Genomic DNA, 22,806 nt, shown 5'->3' on the forward strand with positions numbered 1-22,806 from the left:
TTGAATCGGATTTAAGATTTTTTTTTTTATTCCACAATGAAAACAGTCTGGTAGCAAAGCACACGATTGTTTATCTTCTGCCAAAGTTTTAACAATGTGTCATAGTACGTCATTTGCTGTTCTCATCGCTGATTGGATGAAAACAGGTGGTGGGCGGTATTGAACTATTATTATTATTATTATTATTATTATTATTATTATTATTATTATTATTATTGCAGTTCAACCCAACCCGCCCCGTGTTATTTCGGTAGATTCCAGTTCTATTAAATATGCGTGCTGAAATGTAATCATAAACTGCAGTTTATGCACATCGTGTCAGCAGCAACAGTACAGTTTATAACTGATTGATACGTTTGAATCGTTGAACGGCAAAAACGGGCAGGGAAGTGAAAAAAATAACACGGTGACACTCTTTTCCCAGAGGCACCTGTCTGTTTCTTTTGATTATCCATAAACTCCCAAAACACAGAAAACCACATCTAAACCACGGATTATTTTAATGTTGCACATTGTATCATGTTTATTTAATTCCATTTATAATATGTAGCTCTATTCAAAGGTGATCATATAATTGTTGCCTATAATAAAAATACAATCTGCAAAGCTTCTTTTCACACCGTTTACCATGCGATATCTACTCCTTGTCTTCACCGTGTGGTCAATATAGATATGCCGTTAGTTCAAATCACAAACTTCTGGGATAGTGGTGCAGTTAAAGGGTAGGTCTGGATTGTGTGTTTATTCCGGGAGCCGCAGGATTCAAGTGAATACTTTTTAACAGCATACTTGATTTGAACGTATTTCCAGCCTCTTATGTTTGTATGTGTGTGCGCGCTTAACATATTACTGTAAAGAAATGCAGATTATAGTTTTTAAATTAATGTTCAAATTAATGTAAATTACCCATTTTGGTGGGGAAATAACACCCACAGTATATATGAATCACATTTAATAATAATAATAATAATAATAATAATAATAATAATAATAATAATAATAATAATAATAATGTATTTATTTTCTAGTATGCAATCTACTGTGACTGGAAGAATAGGTTTGACAGTTGTTTCCTGTCGGCAGATTCCAGCGCATTGAACTGCCCCTTTAATCGAGGAGGAGCTCGCTGTAATGCATTTCGCCAGCCTCATTCACTACACAGACAGACAGAATGCAGCAGAATCACTATCTTTAACATACCCCCTTCAAACAATTAGAATAATACTGTTTGGGGGAGAAACTGGAAAAATAAAAATAAAACTTACCAATTTAGCAAGATGGTGTCCTGGATCATCTCAAGATTAGTGGTGTAAGTATGCCAGATCTTATTTTTGTTGCAATATCGGCCTGTATTTGTGATTTATTTATTTTTTTTATATTATTTTTATATGTACTGTACAATATTGCGGCTAGCAATGTCATTCTAATCCATTTTAGCTATTTAGGGCATTAGGTTAAACATCGAGACAATTGTACTCAGTAATAATACGAATCGGTGCATTGTGTGATATTGTTGTTATTTTATTTTTTTAGTAAATAAAAAAAAAACATCTAATTTAAGAAATGTAGGAAAGGCAGATTGTAGCGAATTTATTCATGCATTCTGCCTAAAATATGGCGCATGCGAAGCACACCTTGCTGATGGCTATTTACATTATTTGTTGTTGTACAGTATCATGATTATAACAGTGCCATGTCTTCAATAATAATTGCTGTTACAAAAACAAATAAATCTAAATACCCCAAACGTATACTATCCCAGTACTGTATTACATTGTGAAATATTATTCCAGACACATGCATTTTTTTTTCTTTTACTGAATAAGAGTCATTTGTATAAAATACAACACAATGATGTTGTATTTAATGTTACAAGATTTGATTCCTGGCATAAATGACTCCTTAAATGAATGCAGATTGGGTAAGGTCACAGAGGTAGTCTGCACATGCTCAATGTGTAGCTATGTGTCACCCCCTTTGTCCACTGTCGTGATCACTTTAGGCAGAATGCAGGCTGCAGATATGCAGTTTTTTTTTTTTTTTCAGGGTTAGCTTTTGTTTTTGACTTGCTTGATATCCCAGTCCAAAGTCAGAGCACCACGTCTGGCTCTAGGAATGTGTGTATTCTTTATGATTGGTCAGGTCAAGGAGGGATGCGTGATAGAAGATAGCAGGAACATTTCATTTCGGGAAGTATTCCTGCAAACCTGACAGCCTGTACTCTTGTGTGTGCAATGAGGCAGAGCTGGGGGAAAGAGTTTTGCTTGACTGATTATGTACTCAAACATTATGAGTCAATATGCTAGATGTAACCAAGTTCTCAACACCAGAGGAGGGTTAATGATCATTTTTCGTTCTGTAGCTGTCCAATCCCCATACTGTGCTTTCTGCAACACAGCCAATATTCTGAGGGACTGCCCAGCTGCACCATGCTGACAGGGGCCTCTATTTGTAGATACTAATTAATTAGACCTTGCTCTACTAGCTAGGTTTTCTATTAACCTAAATAAACCTGCACATCAAAATCTGAATACACACTCAAAATAGGACTTTCATCTCGACTTGCAAAGTATGTGCAAATAAAATAGAAAGCCCTGTCGCTGATTAAAATGATTAAAAAGCCATTGTTTGGTTCACCACAGTACACAGGACTGTAATTCACAAATTAAAGAGTGCCTCAACCTTTCTGACAGGCCACCTTCCCAAAGTGAGTTCAATCTGGGTTATGATCGCTCAAGGCACTGCATTCTTCTGAGCTCACTTATCAGATTATAGAGATTAGCAAACTGTACGTCTCATTTTTACAAACGGACAGGGGGGGCTTTTACAGTAGCCATGGCTCAACACACACAGATGCCATTTTCTCCCTAAGGAGTGCCAACCAAGGGTTGAAATCCTGGTCACTTATTAACTCTAGCAGTATTATGACTGCTCTCCCTTTTCTTCTGTTGAAGATCTTTTGGTCCTTTCCTTCTTTTTTCCTTTATATTCAGTTATTTTAAGGACCGGAGCTCCAACTCCCTCCAATGTTCTAGCTGCCTTCAGACCATGTGCCCTCCAGCAAAAGTACCAGGATGTAGCAGTTTAACTATAGTGCTGTATTTGAATCATTTGCATAGCCTGAATTAATTTAAGGGACAGAACCAAAATAATGTCGATAAAGCTAACAAAATAAATATGTACATTTAAAATAAATTAAGTAAAAAATAATTAACAATAATGGCTCAATGTCTGCAATGTTAATCCAACGTTAGAAGTCCTACAAGACTGGCAGTGTATACTGTATCGATACAAAAATAAAATAAAAATTCAATTTTGTTTAAACTTGGTTGGGTTATTCTTTACTCCAGGTCTTGGGGTATATATGATGTTTTACATCAGGATTGGATGTAGGTCATAGTGATTTTTAATTTGTAATACATTTTAGATGAGTAATGAACAAGTTGTACAGAAAATCATATGTCACATCACAATGTGTGTTGATAGTAGTGCTTCTCATGCTAGTTGCACAGGCTTGCTGAATTTACAATTCAATCCCCTCTGGGGATTTTCACCAGACAGATACACATACAGTATCACAAAGGCTTTTTTTACATCAATATATTTTAGCTCCCTTTTTTTTTTAGATATCTCGCCACATCTTTTAAATAATGCATAACGTGAAGCCTTTGTTTTTCAGGTCTATATATTTTTTTGGGTAGAGTCAGTGGGTGGATTGGAGAAAACAAGACTGAAAATCTTTAGGGAAATGTCACAGCAGCTGTCATTGATACAATCTGTTCGCCGCTATGCTCTCAGTGATTGTCATCATGTTCCATTTGGTTATCCTTTGTGATGTTTCACTTGGAGAGAAAGTTGTTGCATTTCCATAAGCAGCATGTTAGCACTGTTTACCTGTGCACATACCACCTCCGAGACCAGGTGTTTTTACAGTGATTGCTTTAGAGTCCACGTGCATCTCTGACTGGAAGTAAAGAGGAATCACCGGGACTGAAAACCACAAACATACTGGTTTCTCAAAGATTCTTTTACTCCTGACTGGAATTCACAAACCCAATGAAGTTACCAAACTAGAAGTGTGCCGTTCTGACTTCTTCAGGTGCGGCACCAAGCCAGTTGTTGGATTCTAGTGTGTTAAGCTGAGGGAACACAAAGCCACTTTCTGGCTTGGAACTTGGTTTCAGGAGACTAGGTTTCAGGCCACTGCATGGCACACTAGGGGAGACTTGGGGTTTGATATAGCAAAGTTGCCTCAAATTAGGTCTCCTGGTCTCCTGGAACCAGGTTTCAAGCCACTGCTTCTAAAAAAGTGGCTTTGTGTTCCCTCAGCTTTAGACTCCCCTGGTATTCTGTGTGCTACAGTGTGAGTGAGCCATTTCCAGCTGCTGTTAATACTTTACCACTTAGGCTATATTTTAAATAAACCCAAGCAGCTTATGGTAAGCATAGAACTGAAAATTCTTTCAAGGTAAAAACTATTTATTTTTACTGTTTTTGCCAGTTTTTCAGCATTTTGTAATCTAAAGCTATGCAAAGTTTCAGACAGGCAATTGTAGAAAAATAAAATAAAATAAAAAACCCAGGAAAAAAAAAACAAAAAACATGTAAATCTTCATCCATTGGCAGTTACCAGTCATATTGAAGCCAGGTACATTTAAAACTACCAGCTGCTCCCCAAGCTGCACCACATTTTCAACGTCGCTTGGGGGATTGGCAGTCGAATTGCCTCCCTGCCTATACACCAATATTTCCAGGCAGCACCAAATGACCCGAAAGGGAAGGCCAGTTGCCAGGTCATCAGTGGAAACGAGAATTTGTTCTCAATTGACTCATCTGGATAAATAAAGGCTTTGATTAATTGATCGATTATCAAACCAAACAATTCAAAAGTACTGTCATACCTACTTGTATCGACTGCTTTTATTCTTCATAGTAAACTGCTGTTTGAAATCACAAATCTTAATGGGACCCTTATACCTGTGAAAGGGGGTAGCATCATTGGTTACTCATGGTGTAATCACAATAAAAGACTTGAAATATGCAAAAAAACATTTTGTAGAAAACAAGACGTGCAACTGCACAAGGGAGAAAGGCCACCTGATTGGTACCCTTTAAGCTGCCAGTAACTTCAGCAGTCTTTGAACTTCCTCACCCTGTACTATACTTGGACTGATTGACAGCTGATGTCATTTCAGCTTCACTAAACTCTCAGAGACGTGACCTCTGTGGCAACAAACAGTCTGTTATTTTCAGTGTCCGTCTGTCTCGTTAGATCAGCAAAATACAACAATCAGAGTCCGATCCCGCCCTCCGCTGTGGCTGTGTGGAGAAGGGCTGAGAAGAATGGTGCAGTATGCATGAACCAGAATGGTAATCCCTCAATTGAGCTGGCACTGGGGATGACTAACGGGGGGGTTCAAATGGGCTGCTGCAAGCTCTGTCCTCCCCCGTGCTGCCCGAGAAGCAGCACAACAATACATTGAATTAGTAATTAGAGTTTTAATAGCAACTATGAAGTTCATAAACTATGAAGTTCATTGCTAGAAGCAGAGCATGGTATTCTGTATTGGGTAGGCTGTAGGCTGTGTTACTGTGGCTTACAGTACATTTTACTTCTCAAGAGGTGGAATGAGTCACCCAGTTGCTTGTCAAACAACAGCTGCTGAAGTGTATATATATATTTTTTAATGTATTTATTTATTTATTTATTTTTAATTTAGTGACCAATTATTATTTTTTTATTTATTTTCCCCCAAATTTGGAATGTCCAATTATTGTTTTTTTCTCCTCACCGCAGCGAGTCCCCGCACAGCACAGACGTTCCGAGGGCATGTGAGCGTCGTCCGATCTAACAAGCCTAAAGCCAGAATCGTTTTTACACCGAGCAATCCAGAGCAGAGGTGGGCGGGCAACCGATCCCGGAGAACAGAGACCAGCCCTGTTTTTAATCCACTCTGAATGTGCTTGGTGTCTGGCCAGTAGGGTTCGCTGTTCCACGATGAAGAGAAGCAATCCCTGTCGGTTTCCTATCCCCCACCCCAGGAGCATCAGAGCCAGTGTGACGCCCCCTTCGGTGTCCCCAGCAAAGCTCGGCCTCTTTGCACAGCCCGGACGCGAACTGGCGCCTACCAAGCTGCGTGACTCATCCTGCGCTCCCCGCTACAGCTCTTTAACTTGATGATGTTAAATTTGTAGAAGAGTGAAGCTAGGCTAGTTTGGCTCTTGTTGTAGCTCTGACATTAAAAAAAGTAAAAGCACTGAGCAATTTTACACTGTGTATCTGTACTTTCCCTGTTTTTGCACAATATTTCTGCAGTTTTCCCATGATTTTCTACTATGCATTTACCATAGTTTACCTTGATTTGCCATGTTTATTAATGTGCTTTACAAAGTTATGCTTTCTTATCACTGAAACACCAGTTTGCTAGGATGAATGGAAGTCGTTTCATTGGGGCGTTCAATGAACTTGTTTTGTTAAATGAACGGAGGTCCTGTGTGTGTGTGAGTATTTGGACCAGTCTTACAGAGCTGGTTGTACAGTATGCTGGTATTTCTTTCTTTTTTATGCTTTGAATGAAGGTTTCTCTGCCTTGTGTAGTTATTGGCACAACAAGTGTGGAGGTTTTATTCTGCTGCCCTTTCTTAGTGAAATGAGCTTTGTGAGTAAAGAGAGCCGCACTTGTTCCTTACAAGCGCCTCCTTCAGGTAGGCGTTAGACTGATTACGTGACAGGAAGAGCCTTTGGGGAAAGTCCTGTACCAGACCAACCTTAATGATGTGGTAATGCTTTAACACATTTGCTGTCAAAGAAGCAGTTAGCCTTCGTGTTACTGTATATTGATTTTCTTTGCATCCAATTACCAAAAGAATTTGAGCATTCACTATTCAAATGTTACTCCTATGATATTTCATTTTGAGTCATACAGTAGAAAGTTTGGCCATTTACCAAAACTATGTCTTTACTGTCACGTTATTTGTTTTACAGGCTAATATTTGGGACACTGTACCCAGCCTACTCTTCATACAAGGCGGTAAAAACGAAGAATGTTAAAGAATACGTAAGTACGCTGCCTTTATTATCCAGAATAAAACTACAGTGTGCTTTCAGCATTCAGTTTTGTAATAGATGCACGTTTCTGAATTGTCTGGATTTCAATGCTGCAGGAACATCCAGGCTTACAGGGACATCTACTCACAGACCTAATCCCAACCACAGTTTTAACCTTTAACCCTAAAGTCATTGGCAGAGTCCCCCAGCTGGACAATGGAAACACAATTCTCTGTGACAGATGTGTGGATATTGAGGACCGATCATTACCCTGTGCGTACTCAAAGTTACATATTTTTACCATCTGGGCACCAACTGCGAGTTAATAAATTCATGGGGCAGGAGCAATGGCTGAGTGGAGAATGGATTGCTGGAGTTCCCTCTCTGGCTCAGAGAATGCAATAGAAAATTGGAATGACTGAATATTTGGCATGGGTGTTCCCCTCTGGCTCGCTGAGAACTGCCCTCGCTGACGTTTTCATGGGCTCTACTTTGTTTTCCATCAGGTGGTGCCCTCTTTGTGCCCAGTTAAATAAAAAATGAAAGTCGGTTGGATATCAAATAAAAAAAATCTAGCTTTAAATTCCAACACCCTTTAGTGTTTGCATGTAATCAGCCCTGAAAGATTCTAACTGATTGTGCCCAGGCAGGAAAGACTGATAGAAACTACCTTAGCAACCGTTGCCATAGAGACCAGGAAATCCTGGGAACAGGTCCATTGGAGGTATAGTGTCAGGGAAGTGGAACAGAGCTACACTGCTGTTGCAGCTGGAACCATTTTGTGAAAAATACTAAAACAGAGTCCTTACTGCATAAAAACACAGAGATGTAGTAGTGATCTCGAAATCACCAGGAAAACAGCAGAACTGTATTGAAAAAATACAAAATACTAAACAAAAAATATAAAAAAAATACGGCAACAAAACAGCGTTTTTCATGTCTTGTTTGTTTTCACCCTGACTATCAGTCGTTGATTTGGAGATTTAAGTTGGGGAATGACTACAAATTTCTGTTTGAGTGTTTACCTGCCTGCCTTCAGCAGCGCAGTGGCATACTGAGTGTTTCTAGAGCTGCAGTTAATTATGTATCCCCCCCCCCTGAGCTTTCCGAGCACAAACTCATCCAAATTGTCCTCCTTTCCTTCCTCAGCTTATTTAGTCACATTTTATAAGCTCAGAGTCATTCAGACTGAAACCTAGGAGTACTGCAACTAATGTAACATTTAATGTGGCATTTTCTGATCGGGGTGTGGAGGAAATCTCAATTTGACTCTCCCTTGAAGGTATTTGCCCCAGTTAAAATCCCAATCGGATAAACTGATGTGCAAGAAAACCCCATTAACAGTAAACTAAAAGGGTTAAGGCCTAACAGCAGACCATGTCACTGTGTGCTAGAAAATGGTTCTGCTCATAGCCAGTGGGTGGGTGGTTTCAGTGTTTTGGGGGGAACACTTCCTTATAACAATCTGTACATGTGTATACACATTTTAAAAACAATCAAATACTATGTAAAGAGTAACAAACTTTCATAGAGACAGCTCTTCCATGTATGTGTACATATTCTGCAGGCTTGCATGCATATATGCACCAGCGGTATAAATATCAGCCATAATGTTTTAATTGCACATTCCCTACTCATGAACCCAGGAATTTCTTCATGTCAGACCTTTGCACAAACCGCTAGACCATACCGCATGACTCATTAGAGTAGAGGTGCTGACCTGTTCTTCATCTCATTTTCCAGGATTGTATTTTGTTGTGGCATCTTGTATTTATTCCTCCCTCTGCCCCTGCTGGTCCTGCCTCAGTCTGGGTCTGAATCTCGTTTATTTTCCAGGTGAAGTGGATGATGTACTGGATAGTCTTTGCGTTTTTCACAACAGCGGAAACGCTCACAGATATCATTCTTTCTTGGTGAGTATTTCAATTTTTAGATTGATTCGATCTACATGAACTCCTGTAACAATAAAAAAAAAAAAAGTTTTACTGTTAAAAGGCTTTTCTCTCTTAATAACGCTGCCCATCATATTATAGAAAAACTACGTTATTTTGACAGGCAAGTGGATTGGGCAAGTCCCCAGGGTTCTAATGACTTTTACTTGTGCTCAGCTGAAACAGTCAGTGCTTACCAAGGTGACAGGAGCTGGCTGTGCCCATAAGGAACAGAAGATTAGAATAAACAGCTGTGATACAGGCAACAGCCTAGACCTCCAGATAGATTGCTTATTTAGTCTTTATGTAAAAGGTTTGTTTCAGGATTGGTGCATTGAGTCACAGAATCTATAAGCAACACCTGCTGGAGGACTTCTGAGAGTTAACCGGCTTTGATCACCATGTGAGCTTCAGTCTTACTTTGTTAAGGAACATAACAAAGCATATTTGCTCCCTCAGGTTTCCATTTTATTTTGAACTGAAGATTGCCTTTGTCATCTGGCTGTTGTCCCCCTACACAAAAGGCTCCAGTGTGCTCTACCGGAAGTTTGTCCACCCAACGCTGTCCAATAAGGAAAAGGTACTTGTCTGCTCTGTACAGGTTTGCACAGGTGGAGACTGCGCCAGCGGGAAAAAAAAAACCTTACTGTGACCAACATCCCTAGTGTCTTATACATCGCGTCTTCATGCATACATGGTCATTAATACCAGCATTCGATGTGGCCCACAAAAAAGAAACATCTATGCAATCTAGTTGGCACTGGAGCCAAAACTAGCCTGTTTCCTTCAAAGCCCCTGTGTGTGGGTGATTAGCCTGAGCAGAGAAAGCCAATTAAACCCAATGTAGTGCTTCTTCTGCCAGCTCAGTATTAGGCAGCAGTGGGGATACCTTCTGTACCTTATTGCAGTGGTTCAGTTGTGACACTGTGTTCCTTTGCGTCGCTTGTTTTTTTTTTTTTTTATTGTATTTGAAGGAGATTGATGAGTACATTACCCAGGCCAGGGACCGGAGCTATGAGACTATGATGACGTTTGGAAAGAGGGGACTCAATCTAGCAGCCAATGCCGCTGTCACTGCAGCTACCAAGGTGAGCAGGGATCTGAGAGTTTTAATAAACTATTCAGTATTGCTATTGCAATACAGTATTCCAGCACCAGAAGTAAGCAACTGATAAAAAAATGTCAACATTTCTTTTGGTATTATTGAAGATGAATTCATATCTGTCCATAGAAATGTTTGTAACATGCATGTGCACAATCTCAGCTGTACTGGCAAAACGTTGACTGCTCGCAAGATTGTCAGTTTGGTGGAAAAGCTAATCATGCTCCTTTAACACCTGACACAGCTTGCCCTCCGAAGGCCCTGGTCTCTCTGTGAGATGGATGGGTGTTGCAGGCAGGCAGGCAGGCTGTGTAATGGGGTTGTGATGCTTTCGATACAGGGTCAGGGCGTCCTCTCAGACAAGCTGCGCAGTTTCAGCATGCAGGACCTGACGCTGATTCACGACGAGGAGACGGTGCACCAGCGCAGCTCAGACCCACCCATGCACACGTCCACCAGCAGCCTGCTGGAGACCATGGCCGACTCCAGAGGGGGGGGCAGCGCTGGCCGTGGGAAAGGTACAGAGCACACCATTCCCAAGCATGATGAGACTGGCAGCACTGCGGATTAGGGTCGTTTTGAGAGACCAGCTGTTCCTGGGTTTGAATGCCTGGTAGCAGAGCAGGGTACAAGCAGGGCCCCTGTGAAAATGAGATGTGTAAAAAAAAATGCATGTCAGCCCTATAATCCTGTTCTCTGAGTATCTGTGCAGCATGTGTAGCACAGGGCACTGACACACTGGGGAGATATAATAATAATAATAATTTATTTCTTAGCAGACGCCCTTATCCAGGGCGACTTACAAGATATCACATTATTTTTACATACAATTACCCATTTATACAGGTGGGTTTTTACTGGAGCAATCTAGGTAAAGTACCTTGCTCAAGGGTACAGCAGCAGTGTCCCCACCGGGGATTGAACCCATGACCCTCCGGTCAAGAGTCCAGAGCCCTAACCACTACTCCACACTGCTGCTGATATTATCTCACAGGTGGTTGGTTTCTGCACACTCAGACCTGTTTGTGACACGATGACAGTTAATTCCTCCCTATAGTATTCTTTTTCTACCGTGCTGTACATGGTGGTTTTGTTATTTGAACATGGGATTATAATGTAACAATCTTGTGTTTCTTAGAACGATGTAGTACAGTAGTCCTTGAAAAATACAGACTCAAGTTCTATGCTCTGTCAGCTTCTTAGTCCATGCCAAGTTGGTGTTGACAGTTTTCCCATTTATCGTTTTGCTGTGAACCTGGGTATTCAGTAAGTACCAGTAGCTTATTTAACCCATTTAGAAGAGTTGCTCCAAGTACTGTAGAATAAGCAAATGGAACCTAATATAGTATGATTGGTATGATTTGGAAAGTTTAACGGTGAACTTTCTGTGCATTGGTCCAGCATTTTCTGTACTGTATTTCTTTGGATTTCGTTACATTTCCTGGATGATCAAAATATAACGTGTAGCATTTCGTTTTAGAAGATAGCCTTCCATAGTGACACCTGCTGGTGTATAGTTCAGTAGTAATCTGTGACAAACTGGGGCAGCTTCTAGGGGCAGATAACACCCTCTAGTTTGCAGAAGATACAGGACAGGTTAACTAAAATGCATTATTGCATTTACCTCAATTTTATCGCACAGCATGCTTTGACATTTTTATAGCTGAACATTATTATTATTATTATTATTATTATTATTATTATTATTATTATTATTATGAATGTACTCATTCCTTTTGTCTTCCAGCCCAACCAGTGGAGCTACATCACAGTCAGAAGCTGGACGGGGACCAATCAGACACGAGGACAGAGCAGTCTGATGAGGACGCTGCGGACAGAGCCCCGAAACGCACACAGAGCGTGAAGACGGTGAAGAAAACCACAACGAAAACAGAGGTACTGAATATGCAGGCAGGGAGGAGTCCCCTGCAAACCACATCAAATATCTACAATGTGTACACCAATTTACAAAGTACAGGCTGTGAGCAAAAGCAGTAAACCTTACCTGGTAGATATCACTATCATTTCGTTGGTCTCAGATTTTCATGTATAAAAAACGCTTGCATTATGGTGAAGGTGACTTTGATTTTTTGAATGGTAGTTTATTAAAAGCTGTTGGAGAAGGATAGTTATTGAACGCTCCTTGCTTGATTCTTCAAAACTGTACTACCGCTCAACTTTCTAAAGTCGCATAAAGGAATTAAGTTGCCATTGAAAGCATGTCAGTCAAAGGAAAAGCAGTGATTGGTACTCAAATCTGAGCCAATGCGTCGAGCTTCTGGGAGTTTGACTGCTTTAAAAGAAAATACTGTTAAAACCAAATGCAACATTAAACATAAAGTGTGCCACTTTCATAAAGGAAATCTTCTACAGTGATGCTAATACATATTCAATAAGATTTACTGGACATATTTTGTTAGCCATACGCATTTTAATGTGCAGTGATTTTGGCCTGTCACACAAAACCTTTAATAAAGGGTTGGTTTTGTATTTTCAGTGAAAGCTCACAGTTTTGAGATGTGTGCTGTGTGTTGATATTCTCTCTGAGGAATGCAGACTTGGAGACCTGCCTTCTTGGAATAATTAAGCAGGGAAATGCGTACAAAATCCAGGCTGTAACAATCAGCTCTTGTCTGCCTTTAAGTGTCTTCTCTGTTGATGCTTTCAGCCTCAGACAAAAACCGTGAAGAGGCAGCCAAAGAAAAAGACAACAACGGCACCCAGCAGCAACGAAACGGCGTGAGGTCCTTGGAGAGCGCGAGGGGGCTGTCCGCCTGTCCGCCTGTCTGTCTGTCTACCTGCCTTCCGCACGCCCACCCACATACACACTGCTGAACTACCCCGGCTTCCAGAGGGGCTGAGATCACACCACTGTTGAGATGACCCGGGGGTACTGGATGCTGCAGCAAGCACAAGAGAAGCTGGAGGTGGTTTATAAAACAGTTTGGTAATTTGCTTTGAGTTCCGGATCTTGTCCGGGATTCATTTGAGAACTATTAGCGACCCCTTGTTTTAAAGTTAGGGCCCTCAACAAAGGAAAGTGAGCTTCTTACCAGAAAGTGCTTAGCATGCTGCCATTATTTGAGGGCCTCATCTTTTGGCTATAAAATGAATACATGTTTTGTGTAAATTTAAGCAACATAACGTAAGCAAAAATGAGGGTACATTTTAGGTTTTTAGTTGAAAAAAGGGAGTATGTTTACTCAGTAGAGTGGTATTACATACAATTATGTTTTTTAGTTTGGGAAATAAGTTAATGTAATAAATTAAAATCAATTTTGTTTATATATCTAGTAGTATAGGGCATAACTTATATCCAAAGTGGGTCTTAAGTTTGAAAAATCAGGCTGAACAAACCGTAGAAATATCATATTTAATCCAACTACGCTGTGTTGTTATAAATCAATGTGACATGAGGCATAAATGCGCAGCAGAAATATAATAACCCAATATATATGCATTGTTAGTGGGATAAAGAAACCCACGGCTACAGCAAAATGTTAATATCAGATTGATATTGTTTACTGTGAAGCAGTTTAGCAAATTGTAACCAGGCACAGCTGTCAGCTAGGATTTTGTTTTTAATGATAGAGAAACCTACTTATAATTTAGAAAATGTTTTCGGGGTTATTTCAGATTTGTAAACAAGCATCGTTTGGTCTGCTTTCCTGATAATCATTCATCAGTCACGGAAATTGACTTTATTTATACAAGTACTATATATTATATTTGTATATATGCTGTATATGTATATGTACAATCATGCCCTGCATATACTGTATGTACCATGTGTACTAGTTATGTGTCTTTATATATATATATATATATATATATATATATATATATAGCATATACAGTATACACAGGCAGTTAGATATAATATACAATCATGTAAATGTATGTAGATGCAGCAACATATATATACAGTATATATACTCTATATGGTCATTCATTTGAGAAGTCTTCTGTTGTAAATGTCTATTTAGTCCTGTTACATAATAATTATTTTGTTAATATCGGTATAGTTTCAATCCAATGTACTTCGATATGCTGTAGTGAACGGTTTATATTATTAGTGTAAGGAAAAGCAATGGATGTGGCGTCAGAGTAAAAGGCAGATCATGACAGAACGAGATAAGAAGAAATACCACAAAGCAAATGAGTGAAAAAGAAACATTTTGATTCGTTTGTTTGAAAAGAACAAAAAGACATATCGGCTGAAGCATCAGTTGGGTTTCCTCCGCTGTACTTCCTGCATTGCTGCACTTCAGATACCTGGAGCGCAATCCGTTTTTATTGAGGATTCAGATTTTCACTTGGGAGTGAAGATAGCTGAGAGGGATGATGTTACAGGGATGAGAGCGTTCAGATTTTCACTTGGGAGTGAAGATAGCTGAGAGGGATGATGTTGCAGGGATGAGAGCGTTCAGATTTTCACTTGGGAGTGAAGATAGCTGAGAGGGATGATGTTACAGGGATGAGAGCGTTCAGATTTTCACTTGGGAGTGAAGATAGCTGAGAGGGATGATGTTACAGGGATGAGAGCGTTCAGATTTTCACTTGGGAGTGAAGATAGCTGAGAGGGATGATGTTGCAGGGATGAGAGCGTTCAGATTTTCACTTGGGAGTGAAGATAGCTGAGAGGGATGATGTTACAGGGATGAGAGCGTTCAGATTTTCACTTGGGAGTGAAGATAGCTGAGAGGGGTGATGTTACAGGGATGAGAGCGTTCAGATTTTCACTTGGGAGTGAAGATAGCTGAGAGGGATGATGTTACAGGGATGAGAGCGTTCAGATCTTCACTAAGTTTCCAACTTGTGTTTTTGTGTGTTTTGATGAAATAACTATGTAACACAATTTTTGTTCCTGGGTAGTAAGTGTTATTTCCTAATTGCTTATGCCTCAAAAGTATAGAAAATGGCTATTATTCCCCACAAACTTTGCTTTTGTGACCAGGACAGTGATATTTTGAAATTTACCTATTTCCAATGAGAAAACGGGCGAATTTGTGTCTTTTCGTTCACATAAAGTCAGAAAAAAACAACATATGAATCCAAATTAACATGTATTTATACTAAAGTAATACAAAAATGACTACAAAAGATTTAGAAGTGAGTAGTTTTTCGAGATTTACGATTATACTGTAAATCACTTTCATGAATCAGCCCCCAAATGTAGTCTCCCATCATGTTCTCGTTATACTGTCCTTGGTAGCGGCGTTCAAAGTCCAGTATATCCTGGTGGAAGCGCTCGCCTTGCTCCTCCGAGTACGCTCCCATGTTCTCCTTGAATTTATCAAGATGAGCATCAAGGATATGGACTTTGAGGGACATCCTACAGCCCATTGTGCCGTAGTTCTTCACCAGAGTCTCAACCAGCTCCACATAGTTTTCGGCCTTGTGATTGCCCAGGAAGCCCCGAACCACTGCGACAAAGCTGTTCCAAGCCGCTTTCTCCTTACTAGTGAGCTTCTTGGGGAATTCATTGCACTCCAGGATCTTCTTTATCTGTGGTCCGACGAAGACACCGGCTTTGACCTTTGCCTCAGACAGCTTAGGGTAGAAGTCTTGAAGGTACTTGAAGGCTGCCGACTCCTTATCTAGAGCTCTGACAAATTGTTTCATAAGGCCCAATTTGATGTGCGGTGGTGGCATCAGCACCTTCCGGGGGTCCACCAGTGGCTCCCACTTGACGTTGTTCCTCCCCATAGAGAACCCGGTCTGCTGTGGCCAGTCCCGCCTGTGGTAGTGCGCCTTGGTGTCCCTGCTGTCCCAAAGGCAAAGATAGCAGGGAAACTTGGTAAAACCGCCTTGGAGACCCATCAGGAATGCCACCATTTTGAAGTCTCCTATGACCTCCCAGCCGTACTCATCATACTTCAAGGCGTCCAGCAAGGTCTTGATGCTGTTGTAATCCTCTTTGAGGTGCACCGAGTGAGCCAGGGGAAGAGACGGGTACTTGTTACCATTATGGAGCAGCACGGCTTTGAGGCTCCTGGATGAGCTGTCAATGAAGAGGCGCCACTCATTCTGGTTACAGGCGATTCCGATTGCCTCGAACAGACTGGTCACATTGTGGCAGAAGCAGAGCCCATCTTGACGGGTGAAGAAGCTGGAAAAAGCAGCTGGAACTAAACTGAACTGGTGGGCTTAAGGCCCCTGTATTTATACTACTATTTATATTACTGGAAAGTTCTAGAAGTTACTCCAAGTTTACTCAGCACTGAATCTATCTGGAATGTTCTGGAAAATAGGTAAATTTCAAAATATCACTGTCCTGGTCACAAAAGCAAAGTTTGTGGGGAATAATAGCCATTTTCTATACTTTTGAGGCATGAGCAATTAGGAAATAACACTTACTACCCAGGAACCAAAAAAAAAAAAAAAATTGTTACACGGTGATATCACTCAAAACTGTGTTCCTCCCAAGTTTTTCTCCTACCCTAGAGCACTGTTTCTCAAACTTTTTTGGACCTCTTGTCTGTGGAACTTGACGCCTCCCCCCACCCCCCACTTTGTTTTAAGTAAATACACATAGGTTAAGATGTGCGTGGCCCCCCAGGATACATTGTGCGGCCCCCAGTGTGCGAACCATAGCCCTAGAGTACTCCAGCTGAAATACCTGAATCATACTTTCTGCATTCAGATCTCTTTTTCAGAGATGACACCAAACTGTTGCTCTTTCAGTTTACGAAAATCCTTGCTTTCTTCATTCCTAAAAGGGGGCAGAGATAGCATTGAGGGTAAACAGTAAGAAGTATTGAAGGTGTGGAGGCAAGTGAATATGCAGTTAGTACTAGGAAAAGACAATAAGGGTACAAAGATGATTAAAGGGGGGCTCATATGGAGACAAGGACAAAAGAATGTGAGGAATCTGAAGCAAGGATTACATCTAGTCGACTTTCGTGAGCAAAAAATACAACCAGGTATCTGGTAATGATCTGACTGCCAGTGAGGAGCAGTGGAAATAGCAAACAAGCACTTCTCTAAACCCTGCTCTGCTCCATACAACCAGTTGCTACCAACAAGTTGGATCGGTCTGAGCCCTGCTTAACTGGGGTTATTTAACTCCGAGATATCATAGTATTGCTCCAGATACACCTCGTGGCATACATATTGCATTGCAAGGATTTTCCGTTTTTTTTTTCCTCATATTTTACAGCACTTGCTTTGGAGATATTTTTCCTGTGTATAGTTTACGAACCAAATTTTGCCTGACAACCGCAGGCATGACTATCAGAGAGTCATATCTCTGCCCTTGTGTTGCATTCGATTAAATTACTAAAGCTTGTTGTACTGTACGGTGCCAATTCGAAGTCAAAAACACTCTGAACAGTCAAAACGTCCAATTACGCAAGATTAACACAATGCACTGATACACTAAATGAGTCATACCATGAAAATATAACAGTTTGTTGCATTGGATAAGTCATCGATATCAGAATATATGGTAGGCAGAAGACTGTGTGTTAGGATATACCCATCACCACATTTCCATTAGATTGATATTGATGACCTACCAGTGTCCCAAGCAAGCATGTTCATAGAAATGCCCTTCTATAATACACACCTTAAAAGGGATATCCACTCTGAGTAACAATCCCTGCCTTCGCTGGTTGTAAACTTTCCAGAGTATAAGAGAGCTTTTGTTCAGGTGGTATTACCTGTGAGGGGGGTGGTGGTTGAGGGGGAGAAGGGTTATGGATATTAGAATGATATTAATGTCATATCTGAGAAACAAGTAAAAAAACAAGTAGAAGCATGTTTATGGAATATGTAAGGGGGTGAACGCTGTATATACATTGAAGTGCAGTTTTCTTAATTATAAAAAAAATTGTTCATTCTTGTAGAAATTATAACTAAAATACATAAGGGTTTGTGCTGAGTACCGTATTCTTTAGGAGATTTATTCTATGTTTACATTGACTATAATAACTTCTTACACTAATGTCAATATTATTTGATTTTCATCAAGACTTTGACTGAACTTGAGTTACAATGAATTTATTTTGAAATTACTGCCAGTGTAATGTCTTTTCAGCGTTTTATTTATTTGAGAATATGGAAAAACAATTCCACGATCTTACCAGCAGGTGGCGCATTTATCCAAGTTTTTGTTTCACACGGCAGGGGACTGTTCTGTTGCTATAGTTACTAGGTATTGTTGCGAGATCTTTCGAAACTCCGGTGAATCATTACATCTCAGTGTAAAAGCCATACAGCAATCAACGAAACCAAGAAAAAAAAAAAGAAAAAAAAATGTTTCTCCAAAATTGTCAAAATTCTTAATTTGCTGTAGTTTCTTTTCACGTTTGCACCAAAAAAAGCACCTACAATTGCATGGACATATCATTTGATTACAGCATTCTAAAACACATACATGTCTTAATACAGGTTGAACTGGCCATTTCTCTGTCTGGATGCATGTTTTTTCCTGCTGTATTTTAGGTTCAGTTTCCTAATAATAGGCTTCTAGGCAGGGGTTGGGTTGTGTGCATTAAAACCTTAAAATACTATAGGGTGATTTTGAAGTCGATTACTTCCCCCATGTATCCCTTCATTATCAGTACTGGAGGTAATTGTAAAGTTGACCCTGTCTTTTATGGTATATGCAAGAGGATCTGTCACCCAAAGTGCAAAACAGTAAGCCACTCTTATTCCACGAGGGAGAGAGTCAGCTGTAAAGAGAACACAATAGATAGTTAATGTTCTTCCCCCTGTCTTTAGAGTTGTTGTCAGTTGGTAGTCTACCATGCACGAGACAACAGCTATGGCAAAATAAGGTGTTCTAAACTCTGCTATATTGATTGCCAGAGAGTGGCTTCATCATCATTATATATATATATATATATATATTATTCCTATATATGTGTCTATATATTCTTATTTTTTATTTTCAAATTGAAACACACTGCAACGTAAAGTCACCTTTTAATATAAAGACCACTCCTGTATTCAGTATTAAGGCCACCATCAAGTCTTCAAAGAAGATGAATACATTGGGACAGAGCTGGTAACCATATCTAAAGGAGTGCTGTTGTATTCATGTATTTGCACTTTATTATTATTTGTTTATTTAGCAGATGCCTTTATCCAAGGCGACTTACAGAGACTAGGGTGTGTGAATCAGCTGCAGTGTCACTTACAACTACGTCTCACACGAAAGACAGCACAAGGAGGTTAAGTGACTTGCTTGAAATGAGTCAGTGGCTGAGGTGGATTTGAACCGAGGACTTCCTGGTTACAAGCCCGGTTCTTTAACCACTGGACCACACAGCCTCCTTTATATGCTCCCCTATCTTTTAGATTAGTTACTTGCAAGGCAATGCAAGCCTGGACACGTATGTAATACATACAATGAACCTTTAAATAATAATAGGGCACAGTGTTAAAATACACATGAATTAAAGCCTTTTCATGTGTAGAAAAAATAGATCACTTCAGCACCTCATATGATTCATTTTTTAATGTTTTTTTTTTTTTCAATATTGTTTTTGTGTCACCGGTGAGATTTCTGATGTTATTATTTTACAAAGAACTGCCTATTTTAATTGTTTAAAAATGTTTTACATAAAAACAAAAAAAAGAATGGAATTAAAAGTCTGGAATGTACAAAAAAGGGATGTATTAAAAATTGAAACCCTTTCTTGGTCTGTGATTTCTTGTCATTTCTTAGAGTAAAAGAAATGGAACACTGTCAGGCACATTTAATCCAGCCTCCCCTATTTTTTTTATCATTGTCTCTGACCACAAGAGGGCACCATACACCACAGTATATAAACAACATGCCCAGGAGGCTTGGAACAGCACAGAACAAATAATCATGTTTCTCTGGTCGATACAACTTTCTAACTGCATTCAGTGTTATGATTTACTGTTTGTATTGATTGAGGCCGTTTACAGTCCTCTGCAACCACCATCTTCCCCTATGAGTTGCAGTGGTGTGTGGGTACTATTAAATATTGTACTGTCCAGTGCATTGTAGGAGCTGTTAGGCTACTGTGATGTCATTTTAGAAGAGTTTATCAGTATTGTTGCTGTGTTACTGACTATATAAGCAGCAATTCCACCAGTGAAGGAATTTAACTCATTTTTCTTATCGCTAACAGACGGCACAAACTGTCTAATTATCGTAAGTGAAGGAAAGTAATTTATTACAAGACAGACTAAATGGGGGAAGCAATGGATAAGATGGACTTGAGTTTAAATATTCATATTAGCCCCATTCAAAGCTTTTCAAATAGCAGTCTCAATGCCTGATATCGTGTCTATTGTCAGGTTTTATCGTTTAGACAGTGTTTAGTGCTCGTTAAGCCTAATCGCTCCAGCTCCCAGGATGAGTTTTGGAACAGCAGCTCACTACGCTAGGTGTCCAGTGGCATCACTGGACTCCCCCAGGAACTTCTTAAAATAAACAAACCACACAGCAATTACTGTATGCTTGCTTGATATGAAATAGGGCTGTGCGTTTACTCTAAGCTTTTCAGAGACCATTTTCTTTTTTTTTGTTTAATGTGCATTGCAGATAAATAAAGGGCTGAATATATACACTGAGTGTTAGAGAATGGCCCTGGCAGCCCTGGTGAGTCTTGTCCATTGTGAAAGGTGTCTGATTTTGAGCCCCTGTAGCACATCTGTTGCTTGTCACAATGTGTAGAACACGTCTAGAGGCTTGATCTGTCATGACCTGCTTGCATCCGCAGTTCTGCTTGACAGTGCTGGTTATCTGCAGATTTCTGGAACACCCAGGAGCCTGTCTAGATGGACACGCTGGTCAATGCACACTGCACTGTGGAAAGAGCCTTAGAGCACACCCGCTGCCCCTTGGGAAGTCACTGAGATCATCTGCTTGCCCATGATTGTTGCTAAATAGTTGCACACAACTCTCGCCAGTTGATATCGGTCTGTTGGATCACATGACATGTCACATGACCACACACATTACCATATGTTGCAAGGCATTCTCTAATTTTAAATATACAGGGCTCCCCTTTTATAATGCTACAGCCTGTAGACATGGTTACGGGACCCTGTGATCTGGGTTCCCCCTAATGAGAATGAAAGTGCCAGGGGAATGGCATTGTGGGGTTTATACCACCTTATAACCTTTTCCACGGTATAAAGGGTCACAGTATTCTCCAATTTTTTTAACAGTGTATGTCCTGACCATCAACACACCAATTCAATCAAGGTACTTTTACATATGCAAGTGGTATACAGGTATCCAGGGGTTTCAAAAACAAAGTGGCTGCAAAGGGACTTTATTGATAAGAGTGTTTGAAAGATGGATGTTTAAAATCCAACCTAATTGCTCAAATGTATTTGTATAGTGCACACGGGGCTGAATTCAGCCCAGTCAGATGTGCAGCAGGGTGGATGACTCACTGTGAGGTTCAGCACTGCTGGCTGCTGGTTACATAAAGGACTGCAGAGGCTGCATCTCATTAGAGTGAGGGGGTGGGGCCCCCACAGGGAGGGTTTGTGAATACCGAACCAGGAGAACGGGGGAATCCCCTGCCGGTGTAGTGCAGGTAGTGGGGTGGAGCGGGGATCCCTTCCCTTCACAAGGAAGAGCCGAGGAGATCAGAGGTATCCCACAAGCCACACAGTGATGTCAAGGAGACCCTCTTATATAACAGTGCTGCTGAATGCAGCACAGGGCTGGGGAGGGTAATGTATTCTGCACTGATTCGATGTTATAAAGAATAAGAATAAGATATTCTGAAGACTCTACCTTCGTCTCTCTTATGAGCTTTGGAGCCCTCTGATTCAGTAATGAAGAAAAAATGGCTTTTTGATAGCTTTTCTATGCTCTCTGGGCCATTGAGTAACACCATGCTGTTTTGAAGTTTATGAGATTTACTGACAATATCGCCACTATTTTCAGCAGACATTATCGTTTCGTGTTTATTTTTTATTTTTTGGTTGTTAAGGATACACTTTGTAAAATGTAAGCAGCTTCTAGATAATTTGGAGTGGAATATGCAGCACAGTTACTGATCAGAGTATCATATATAAGAATGCTATCAAAATGACATTTGCATTCTGGAACATTCTGCCATTTAAAAAAGTTTGAAGCAGGAGTAACTGGAACAGGCATTCAAGAGTATGTCATACTGACAATAAGGCTAAAGGGAGTTACTTTAACCAATCCCATTTGCCTACATTATGTAGCAGTACAGTTATTTATGTAAAACTATAGTTTCTGTTTGTGGCCTCTGTTCAATTCCATTGTTAACAAGATTAACATCACTTTCATTTATCACTGAACTATAAACTGATAACCTGTACTATGTAATAGTCAGTGCTCCATTAGATACCTTTGCACCCAGCTCCTTATTTTAATGAATGTTTATTTGCCTCCTAGAAGTTGGTCCTACTGTTAACAGCAGAACCCAATACCAGTGTCCCATTGTAAAGAATTAGTTTCAAGAACTGGTGCAGGCTCCAAATGTTCAAAAATGTAAAACCCAACCCCAGTTAACTAGTGGGAGATTCAATCACAAGTAGAAAGCAAAGAATACATTCAGGGATGAAGCCTAGTTTCTGTAGATGAAATATCTGCTGGTTGAAAAAAGCTTTTTGGATCAAATTGGAAGAAATTCCCTTTGTCAAGAACAATACATGACTATTGGCATCAATAAAATATAATGGATTCATGCAAAAAAAAAAAAAAAGTAATCTGTTACATCACTAGAGCAGACAGGGCACCCCAGTGACCTAAA

General features: G+C 40.1%; 1 protein-coding gene across 1 annotated transcript; it reads left to right on the forward strand.

Annotated features, from left to right (window-relative positions):
• The first annotated feature begins 1,113 nt into the window (after positions 1-1,113).
• On the forward strand, positions 1,114-19,731 carry LOC117431399 (receptor expression-enhancing protein 2-like). Its single transcript, XM_034052269.3, has 8 exons — positions 1,114-1,309; positions 6,986-7,058; positions 8,885-8,961; positions 9,439-9,559; positions 9,954-10,067; positions 10,422-10,599; positions 11,829-11,977; positions 12,750-19,731. The coding sequence occupies exons 1-8, from the start codon at positions 1,278-1,280 to the stop codon at positions 12,822-12,824; spliced, it is 819 nt and encodes a 272-aa protein (XP_033908160.1). The 5' UTR covers positions 1,114-1,277; the 3' UTR covers positions 12,825-19,731.
• Positions 19,732-22,806: the final 3,075 nt, after the last annotated feature.

Source organism: Acipenser ruthenus, chromosome 22 (assembly GCF_902713425.1).
Source record: "Acipenser ruthenus chromosome 22, fAciRut3.2 maternal haplotype, whole genome shotgun sequence".
NCBI lineage: Eukaryota > Metazoa > Chordata > Actinopteri > Acipenseriformes > Acipenseridae > Acipenser > Acipenser ruthenus.

Excerpts from the sequence above, each read along its gene's own strand:
- LOC117431399 (XM_034052269.3), top strand. The coding sequence starts at position 1,278 with ATGGTGTCCTGGATCATCTCAAGATTAGTGGT. Across the intron at positions 10,068-10,421 it reads CTGTCACTGCAGCTACCAAG|GGTCAGGGCGTCCTCTCAGA; the intron begins GTGAGCAGGGAT and ends CTTTCGATACAG. Across the intron at positions 10,600-11,828 it reads CAGCGCTGGCCGTGGGAAAG|CCCAACCAGTGGAGCTACAT; the intron begins GTACAGAGCACA and ends TTTGTCTTCCAG.